Here is a 10,938-nt window from a genome sequence, read left to right on the forward strand (position 1 = left end):
AAGTCATCATTACTCTAACGCCGTCAGCATTGGGGAGGTTAAGGGGCAGTTTCCACCCTTCCTTCCGTGAAACCCATTTTTCCTTTTGAACTTCCCAGAATAAATTCAAAATGGGTTTGGGGACAATTGTTAGGGGGAAAAATACCCTCTTGGTGACGTGGACAAACGTGGCAAGCATTGTGTACGTGGCTGCCAGCAAGGCATATGGTGGCACCGTTCGAACTCCCTCTCAACGGTTGGGATCAAAACAACCGTTACGAACCCTTGATGAAGCCGGCCTTCATTACGTATTTATTGTCCAATTATGTGCAATTAAGCACAAGCGTTACACTTTCATTGTAAAAGCCTATAAAATGGCTTAATCTTGTCAGTTTACATATACGTTTTCTAAGCAATAAAACATACTATCATTCCATGCTATTACAACTTACTCTCATCACTCTTAATTATCTAGCTCGATCGATTGTTAGCACCATCATCAAGGCAAGATCGTCTCTAAGTCGAATTTGCCCAAAACAAAACTCAATCGCTGGAAAAATTTATTGGTTATGGAATTAGATCATTAATCTTCCTAATTTGAAGAAGCTCTGCATCGATGTCCACGATTCGCACTGTCCATTGATATACCCTTTTCAAGTCTTGCCTTTTATTGGATAATTTATATTTATCTCTAATATCAAGGGACACTAATCACTTTGTTGATATATACGTAGTAGCGTGCAAGATACTAACTTGTATGGCTAAATACATTATACTCCCTCCGTATTTATTTAAGGGATATAATCGAAAAAGACAAGTGTATCCCTTAAATAAATACGCGAGGGAGTAAAAATCATAATTTTTATAATTATTTTATTTGTAATTATCCTCACAAAGAAAATAATTATAGATGTAAATATTTAAAATGTCAATTAAACTACGAAAAATATCAGGTACTTAAAAAACTAGCTCTACCAAACAGACAATATAAACAGCTACCTTATCATTTTCAGCATCTTATAAGTTTCAGGTACTATCTTATCAGTGTCAGCTCAATTTCAGCTATTGTTGCCAAACATAGCCTTCGTGTTAGCCTAGGATAGCGCGTGCTTGTCCAATCCATACCCCACTCTAGTTACAATGGAAGCTAGATTTCTTAATACAACTCCTACCTTCTAATAACAAATCTTATCCAAACTAGATCATGGAACTCTGCATGCTAAGACAAGCTTAACTAAAGCGTAATTTGATTAATTTCAGTATTAATAGTTGTTAAAGCTTAAGTAAGTGAACAAAATGAGAATTATGGAAAAAGACAGTGATTTTGAATTTCTGAGCAAACAAGATATTTGCAGCAAAACCAACCCAACGTGTGGCGACTGCTTCTTCCGTGAACAAGAACACCATTTTTCTCTCTCCTCTTCCTTCCTTCGCTTAAAATTCAACTTTCAACCAGTTGTTAATTCCAACATTCATCAACCGATTTGAGCTTTAATTAATGGCACAGTTCATTCTACAAGGACGACTAAAGCTGCTATTGAACAGTGAAAACCCAGTTCAATGTACGCTTATTGGGGGTAATAGGAGTAGTGGGGTGCTTGGATTTGGGGACTTTTGCTCCATTTTTCCAGTTAATTTCAATGATATCAATGTTAGAAGGAACGGTTATTCAAAAAAAGTGACCATTATTGCTTCTGCTGCAAAGGGTAATTCCAGAAATTCTGTGAATGGGAATGTTAATGGTGGTTTTAAAGGCGAAAAAAATGATGATTTTGATGAATTTGATGATGAAGATGAAGATGATGATCTTTCTTGTTTCAGGGGCTTAGTTCTCGACATTTCTTATAGGTCAGTTCCCTTTTTTTGATGAATTTGTAAGATATTTTGTTGTTTCATAGCATGTTATTTGTGTTGCTTGGGGTTGCATTTGAGATGAAGTTAACATCTTGTAAATTTTGTTGTGTGTTTGATTAAGGTAAGAATTTAAAATGCTTGTTATTGAACTGTAGGGTGCGTGGTGTATCATGTTTTGTTTTATTTGTGTAAGAAGAATTCAGATGAATGGTTTAATTGTTTTTTTTCTTTTCAGAAGAATTAAGAAGAATTTCTGTAGTGATGCAAGGTTATCTAAGTTATAAAAGCATTGTATTATGCAAGAAGAATCAACCTTTTATCAAGAATATCAATGTCGATTGAGTACTTGGATGTGTTCAATGAATTTGGTTGTTTATGTAATGTTAGTAGATTTACCTACTATCTAAACCACTATTCTCTCCAGCAAAACTAAAGTTTTTTTTTTTATAGAAGCTAATGATGTACACACCTTAAGGTTAGGCTCCTCAAGATTTGTTGGTTAGTTGGAGATTGAAGATGACAATCACTCAATCTGTGTTTTATTGCATGTTTTACATTATTGGGGCGGTGCCTAAACAATCTCACTACCCTCCCAACGAAAATAAGATTATCCAAAGAGATATAAATTTGTAGATTAGAAAAATAGGGATAGTTACTTCTGGGGTGAAAAATGATTGGGGACAGAGAGTCTAACTGCCATAATTTTGATTTTTTATAGGGGGGTATGAGGAAGTTAACTTCTCATTGGAGTACAAAATACTTTCATTTGGCTTGTTGCAGTTAAATTATCAACTAAAGACGGCCCAGACTCCCTCCCCGAAAAAAAGTTGATTTGTCCAATAAATTTACCATTTGATGTCACTGAACAATAGTCTCCACATGGTCCGGAATATGCTTATTGTTTTCACATCCAAATTATTATTATGTCTGTAAAATATACAAAGTATAGACTATGATTGAATAAACTGGGTATCAACAAGTTGATGGAAGACTAGATTGAGGCCTAAATTGACTGTACATCTCACTATATCAGTAGTAAAAGTTAATAAGACAGTTCATTTGCTACTATGGATGAAAGCATGTTAAGATTGTACCACTTGAGCACATACTATTTCTTGTTTACATTGGCCATGTCTTATTCTTATATTATATTTGGCAAGAATTACTCAGTTGTGAGTTAGAAATTAGTTTATAAGATAATGTTGTTAAACAAGGCTTACTTTAAAGACGATCTGCTTGTCCTTGCCAGACCGGTCAATGTTGTCTGCTGGAAGCGTGCTATTTGTCTGGAGTTTGCGGAGAAGGTTAGACTAATGCGGGCTGCTTCTTCTGCTGTTGCACTCTTGTTTGGTCTTCAACATCTTATCCCCAAAATCTCGTTGGCAATAATAACAGCAACTCGTAAACTGCGTATGGAACATTTTAAAACATGGACTTTGATAATTACTCCCTCTGTCCTATGTAAACTTTGCATCTTCCATTTTTTTGGATGTCCCAAAACAATATTTCCATTTTCATTACAAAAAAGTATTTTTTTTTCCTCATAAACCAAATTCATCTATCTTTTTACTTCCATTTGTTTATTCAATATTTAACAATTTGTGCTTATATCCATACCAAAATCTGTTGGCAAGTTTATATTGGAATGGAAGGAGTAGTATTATGCTGTTAGGCTGAAGATGCGCCAAATGCCTTAAACTTAATATAGAAGGTTTATTGTTGAGTTTGAAGCAAAATAATATTGATTGGGCATACGGAATTTACTTTGACTGGGGTTCTGGCTTCAAACTTTGCTAAGGGTTGTTCTTTGTTTTCATTATTTATTTTGAGTGGGGAGGGGTAAGGTTGGACGGAAGGGAGGTGCGAGGAGGGTGAATGAAGAAATATTTATGTACAGGAAGTCACCTCGTGCCCTCTGTGCAAGGGGAGGACTAGTTTTTTTTATAGTCTTTTCTGTCCAGGGTATCTCATTTTCACATGGAACTTATTTCCACCAAGTTTAAGATACACTATCCTCATTTGAGGAAAGAACTCTAGCTATAGAGTAAGCTTCAGTATTTCACACCACCTTTACATTATTAATTGAGAAAAGTAATGGAAAATGCTAAAATAGCCAATATCCTGTAAGGTCAGATTCATAGGAGCATAACCGCCCATTTTGTTTATATATTTCTGCACAATATTTAAAGCATCAGACTCCAGCGCCATAACTAAATATCCAAGTCTTCTTGCGAGCCAGGCAGTTCCTGTCATAACCACACTCCATCCTACCTTGGACCTCGTTACACCCGCAGCTACAACACTCCCATAACCGTCACGCAACACTGACTCACCACTCTTGTGTCCAACTCTAACATGAAGCGTCAGTATTTACTTTAATTGCTCCTCCAGAAGGAACCATCTAAGTACTATTTAACACCTTATGATGTTTAGAGACTGTAGACGCTGGTGAAAATAACTTATAATGCATACTAACTAGTAATTTACCAGCTTCAAAAAACTAGGGGTGAAAAAGTAAATCAGGATTTATATGGTTAAGTGTTTTTTCATTTCTTCCACGCCACACAGCCCAGGTCCATGCAAAGCATGCACAAAACTCCTCTTAATCACATCTATGCCTTAACCAATCAATTTATCCCCAAAACTATTCTGAGCATGTTGTAATCTATCCGCAAAAACACTCGAAACCCAAAAACCTTCTATCCAACTACACTGACAAAACATGAGAAATGATCTTCTCCTCCATACCACATACACCATATATAGTTTATCAGGAGTGATAAGCGGATGTTATTTTTCCTTATGGAACTTATATTTCCCCATTGGATCTTTTGTTTTAGCATACTGACATCTTTGCATGAAAAACTTTTCTAATTGATCTGAAGTTCAATGAAGAGTTAGGAATCTTTTTCATTTAAAGACGACAGTTTTCTGTTAAGGGTTAGATCTTCCTCTCATGGCATTTTATGTTTCCTTAATGCGTCCTTTGTTTCTAGCACGTTGGTATCTTTTCATAATTTTCCTAGTTCTTCTAATAGTCAAAGAATGAACGTACTTTCATAAAAGAACATAGTCCTTTTTAAGGTGCGTCTATGATCTATTACCTCTGTTTCTACAAGAGCCATTTACTTTGGTCATGCATAACTTTCTATTGATTTCTCTGGCTCCATCCTTTGAAATATTTACCTTCCTCTGTAGGCTGATGTTCTGGAATATTACGATCAAACAGTAAACTCAACTACTGGATCTTTCAACATACCAGCTGTATTAAGGGTATATATTGACAGAACTACTTTTTGTACTTGGTTTACCTTTCAACTTGTCAAATTACCTTAGCAGAAGTGTTTTCGGCTATTTTCCAGGTTCCACATTTACTTCAGGTAATGAAGAGAAAAAGAGTTAGAAACGTCCTAAGCCGCAAAACTATCTTCTATCGAGATGATTATATGTGTCAGTAAGTTGTTTATTTTTTTTAAATGTAGATTGTTGTACTTGTATGTTTTCTTTTTCTCCCCCTTACTCTCTAAAATCCTGCTCCAGATGTCTGACTATTCACAATCTTACTTTTGGAATATCTTGGTCTTCGAGCTTATACTTTCACATTTTGTCATTGTTAGTGAAATCCATGTCATTTGTTGATCTCCCCTGTACTTAGAAGTGCAATTAGAAAATATTGATGTATTGCATTTCTTTTGTTAATTAGCATGTACTGTATTTTAAAATTATAAATCTGTTTATCCTTGTCAGCTTTTCTTGTTTGTGTTTGTTATGCTACAAACAACTTACCAACGGACTTTTTAACTTTCACTAGGTACTGTAAAACGACAAATAGCTTGACCATAGACCACGTGGTTCCAATTTCACGTGGTGGAAAATGGGAGTGGGAGAATCTGGTAAGCGCACCTGGAGTGTGATAATTCATTGATGAGTTTCTTCCTCTTTGTTATCAATGAGTTAAATTTTACCTAGAAGTTTAAAGCCCTGTATGTTATGCATGCATCCTTTAGTCCATTGTTTTGGTTTCATGAAAATAATTTAATGAGCTGATCCTGTTGTTTCTTAAACTCCCCATAATGTGTCTCTAATTGGATATGGGTTGTGGCGATTCTTGATCCAGTTGTGTTTCAGCACAATGTTTCAACTTGTACTTTGTTTGGGTAGCAAGAAAATTGATTTTTATGGTCTCGTACTTGACTTCTGTGCATGTACTTTGTAATGACATTGTTTAACTTTATTATTGTTAAGTTTATTATGTGCATAAATCTTTGATTTGTATATCGTAAATTTAATTGTGTGAGTTGTTCATTTATAACTCAGAGGATTATCGAATCTTTCCCTTTGATAGATAGGGCACAGTGGTAAAATTGCTGATTAGTTTAGTGCCTGTAGCGGTCAACATACTTTGTGAATTATTACTACAAAATGTACACAACCCACTGGACATGAGAGGGTAAACAATGTAATAAGGGTAGGATACTCTGAAAGGAGTCGTGCACAGAAGTTAATTGTAGAGAAATTAACAAAAATCCCATGTAATCTGGTAAGCATAACCTAGAGAATCATAGAAATGGAGTAGCATGAATCATGACGTACCGAGAAGGCTATGCTCTCTAGTCTCTTCACCTGAAATGAGGTGATCTGGTTTTAACACTTAAAGGTCCAGTCTGGTCTAATAATATTTAGTTTGACTGAAAATCGATTTTTACGCTGATATTTAAGAAAAAAAGGTTATCATGTGGGATCTTTTATATTTCGTTTTAATATTTATTTTCCAATTATCTAATTTTTATAATTTTTGTTAGTACAAAAATAAAGATGGTTGGTGACAAACAAATGGAAATACAAATATTTGGTTTGTTCTGGTTTGATCTAGTCTGATTTTCACAAAAAAAGTGACAACTCCTTGAAAAAAAATGAAGAGAATAAAGCCGAAATTGATTGTTAATCTCATATTTATCGTTATGAAGATTTGATACATGCAGCCAACCAAATCTGCTTGCTAGTAGGGTTGATAACTTGGAAATAAACAATTGTTGTTGTTCATGAAATAAATCAGCATTTCTGGCATTCTTTATTCTTATTAATGATTACTTTTAATATATTTACCCCTACTCTTTATTCAAAGTGCATCCACTTTTCTTTCTTGATCTTGCCTGTTCACCTATTTGCTTGTTAAAGCCTTCTGCCAGTAATTGCCACAATTTCATGGATACTTGATCTATTAAGTTCTGGAGATCGCAACTAAGGCCTAGAAAAAAGTTTGAGTGGTTATTTCTAGCACCAACTTAGACAGTAAATGGATGTTTAATATCTCTAGTCATATAGGGGTTTAGGTTTTAAACATTTACTACGCTTTCTGCTGTTCTGATGGTGGTGAAGTGGTTTCAACCAAGGTTACTATGCAGGCTAAAGGTTCTTGCTATTGAGATGAAATTTCTGATTCTGGTCTTGGTTACCTACATGTTTGAAACAGGTGACAGCTTGTACTAAATGCAATTCAAAGAAGGGTCACAAAACTTTGGAAGAAGCAAACATGAGTCTTGTTAAAGTCCCAAAGGTATATCGTGTTCTTCTGCATGGCTGGTAAATAACTCTACAATAAGCAATTACGTAGTATATGTTTCTTTTTATGGTGAAGAAGAGAGGCAAAGCCCAACCTAACTCCAATGTTTTCCATAGTTTTACCCTCTTTCCTCCTTGTTAGTCTTTATCTCACTGTCAATTCTTCTTACTACCATTTTCATAGTCTCATTTATGAATGAGGACCAATCAAAAGATGTACTTTGCTTACCCAAAGGATAAATTTGGCTGCTGGTGTTAATGGAGAATGATACATTTAGCAATGGGAGCTAATCGACTAATCGAAAAGTATCAATGACCAATTCCTTTATTAGGATGAATAACAACACTGGCATGTTTTTAATCATCATTAATTCGTCATCATATTCAACTTGGCTCATCCTTTTCCTATCATTACTGCAGTACAGAACTACTTAATTGAAAATCTAACTTAAATTTAGTTTGGGAATTTTCACTCTTAATTCATCTTACTTCCTATCTGTTTTTATTTTTCTGAATTCAAATGAATTGGGGTGCACCGTGCAGCAATATCTGTAGATGATTGAGGGTGAGATAGGAGAGTGAGGGACTATGTTACCCGGACTCGGATACCGATATCGGAAACGGGTACGTGTCCAAGTCCGACACAACTATTTTGTGAAAAATTGCATGATTTTAGTCCAAAATAAGTTTCCAAGTGTCTATCCCCATGTTCGAGTGTCGAGGATCTGACACGGGTATTTGATGTAAAACGAAGAGTTCGGGTAACAGAGGTGAGAGATATGAAAACATTTTATTGATTTAGATTTTTCTTATACGGGGCCCAGCTGCCTATGGAGGGTGGGTTGGACCCGATTTTTGCATACACGGGTCCACGGGAGTGCATATTGTATTAGTTTGAAAAATTGGAGCGCAATTGTCTGTCTATGGAAGGAGAAATTGTTATTGAATTAGTTTGTGTAGAGTATTTTGTGAAGGTTACAGAATTTATTTTGTGATTAGAGTTCTTGAAGCTAAATAGATGCATAGGGCGAACCGTTTAAAGGTTTGATTATTAATATCAAAATTTCCTTATCTTTTCTTTCACAATAAACCTGACAGCCTAATCTGTGTGCGACTGTAAATTGTTTACTCAGGCACCAAAAGATTACGACATACTTGCTATACCTCTGACCAGTGCAGCTGTACGGATGCTGAAAATCAAGAAAGGAACACCTCAGGAGTGGCATCAATACCTGCCGAAATGAAGGATTCAATTAGTTAGTGACATTGCCTGAACATGTACTGTGATTGTATATAACCATCGGTATCCCAGTTACTGGTCAAAGTGTCTTTAAAGTTACAGGGTAATTGATCATGTATATGTGGCCATTTGAAGAGATTGTTTACTTTGTAAATGGTAATTTAGGAAACGATCTCTTCAGCCTTTCTTGGCGGACCCAACTAATTAATTATATCTCTCTAATATAAGCATTAAGCAAGAAGCTTACTGCTTCAATTTAGCTGAATTCAAGTTTGTAAATAATGAGTTATTTGAAATGCCAAAATCCTAGCTTCACAGCCCATCTCTTGCGCTGAAGTATGAAAAAGACTAGACTAGAGATCTGACTAGGGGTGCAAATGAGTTGATACGTTCACAAATCATTTGAGAACAAGTTCGTTCTAAGCTAAGCAATTGACTAAGCCCAAACAAAGTTCTAGACCTGTTTAGTAAACTGGCTCTTGAGTCTTATTAAAGAACGAACAGTAATATAGTAGTTGTTCAACTATCTTTTGAAGTTTTAATTAGTGAATACTAGTGATTTTAAGGGTAATATATGATTTAAATAGAATATGATTTTTTGATAGAAATGGGCATGAATGCCGTCTATTCCAGGAACTTAAAGCACCCAAGTCGATCAAAGACAACCTTGTTGATTTCGGCTAGGGAAGGAGATGATGGATGGAAATGCCATTTATACAGTGACACTTGTGCAAACGGGAGCAGCTAGTTCAGAGCTGAACAAGTCAGAAATGTATTTGACTATATGGGGAACAAGGGTAGTGTGATAGTGCCTTCAATGACTTGGGCCAATTTGAGAATTAAGTTCTTTGATTTTATTCCTCCTCCTCCTCCTCCTAATGGTAATAGATTTATGGAAGAATACACATAATCCAATTTGATTTAGCTCTGGCCATCCATAATATTAATGCCTCTTCTTGTTCATAAATCAATTAAATGGGTTGTGATCCAAATAATCTTCAGGTAAGGTAAGGACTGAAGTATTAGGAAAGAGATCCAACCAATGCATATTAACCCAAGATCTATTTAATCTCTAGAATATGGGTTTCTTCTTTCTTTTATTGGTCCAAGTAAATTTATTACCAGCACAACCAACATCATGCACATTACAAGCATCCATGAGTTGATGAGGTAGAAATTTGTCTACCCTTTTTTTCTTAACAAGACGACCTCGTAACTTCATATATTGGAAAGTATACTCATTGAAATCCCCGATAAAACCACCCAACACACAGACTTATGAGCATACATCTTAATCAAATCATTCCTTTATACTATACTTTTATACTTAGTACTAGCATATATTGCAGAAAGACAGAATTGACGGAAAGAGCTAGTGTTTACCTCCACAAAGCTATAAATAGCATGAAGATCCGATCCTATGAGTTGAATGTTCTAAAATAGAGGGTTCCACATGACTACGATACCACCCAACTGACCACAGTAAAGGTTTCAATAAAAACATACTTGTCAAAGGGGAGAGATTTCATAATGTGTTTAGTATGGGCAACCCGAACCGAACAAAAACAAGTATAGGACTCCAAGTGTAGTCCCTCCGTAGATAGTCCACATCACGATCGAATCCGCCTTAGATTTAATTAACTAGAATTGCACCTAAGGTTTTAAGTTATTCGAATAATTTGTGGTAAATTAACGTTAGTTTTAATCCTTAAAACTTATGTGAATACTTGAATTATTTGTTTATAAATTGTGAATGCCATCACATATTTATAGGGTTTGAATAATGGAATTAGAAGTCTACTATGTTTCAATTAATCTAATCCTATTAGAATTAGACATTAATTAAAACTAATAAAGTTATTGTTTCATTAAACAACTAACTCTAGTAACTTTAGGAAATTAATCTTTTAATCTAATCCTAATTGCTTAAGGATTCGATGCATGCACGAACTTCAACACACACACGCACGGCCCACAAGGGGCGCTGGCCATGCGCGCGCGCGGAGAAGTTCAGCCCACAGCGCTGCAGCCCACGAGTGGGCGTGCCATCCTGCTGGCTTCTCTTGGGCCTGGCCTTGCGCTGGCTGGGCCTTGCGATTGCTGGCGGGCTGCGCCTTGCTGCGCGCATGGGCTTGCTAGGCGCAGGCCTGGCTTCGTGCTGGACCTTGCGTCTAGCAAGCTCGTCCGATGTTTATTTCGTACGACGCGCTTCCGATTAATTTTCCGATTTCGGAATTCATTTCCAATTCGAACAATATTTAATATTTCCGATTCCGGAATTAATTTCCGTTTCGAACAAATAT

General features: G+C 35.9%; 1 protein-coding gene across 2 annotated transcripts; it reads left to right on the forward strand.

The window, feature by feature from the left end:
- The first annotated feature begins 1,261 nt into the window (after window positions 1-1,261).
- LOC110795506 (uncharacterized) lies at window positions 1,262-8,900 on the forward strand. 2 transcript variants are annotated; one of them, XM_056835385.1, is made up of 7 exons: window positions 1,262-1,827; window positions 3,083-3,137; window positions 5,032-5,106; window positions 5,196-5,287; window positions 5,645-5,726; window positions 7,307-7,416; window positions 8,529-8,900. In XM_056835385.1, exons 1-7 carry the CDS (start codon window positions 1,478-1,480, stop codon window positions 8,563-8,565), a joined length of 801 nt encoding a protein of 266 aa, XP_056691363.1. In that variant the 5' UTR covers window positions 1,262-1,477; the 3' UTR covers window positions 8,566-8,900. The 2 variants fall into 2 exon arrangements, with proteins under 2 accessions (XP_056691363.1, XP_021856215.1); XM_022000523.2 differs by having other exon boundaries at window positions 1,272-1,827; window positions 7,307-7,390.
- Window positions 8,901-10,938: the final 2,038 nt, after the last annotated feature.

This window comes from Spinacia oleracea, chromosome 1 (assembly GCF_020520425.1).
Source record: "Spinacia oleracea cultivar Varoflay chromosome 1, BTI_SOV_V1, whole genome shotgun sequence".
NCBI lineage: Eukaryota > Viridiplantae > Streptophyta > Magnoliopsida > Caryophyllales > Amaranthaceae > Spinacia > Spinacia oleracea.

Coding starts and splice junctions, on each gene's coding strand:
- LOC110795506 (XM_022000523.2), top strand. CDS start 1,478: ATGGCACAGTTCATTCTACAAGGACGACTAAAGCTGCTATTGAACAGT. Junction 5,288..5,644: donor CGAGATGATTATATGTGTCA/GTAAGTTGTTTA, acceptor AACTTTCACTAG/GTACTGTAAAACGACAAATA. Junction 7,391..8,528: donor GTCTTGTTAAAGTCCCAAAG/GTATATCGTGTT, acceptor TTGTTTACTCAG/GCACCAAAAGATTACGACAT.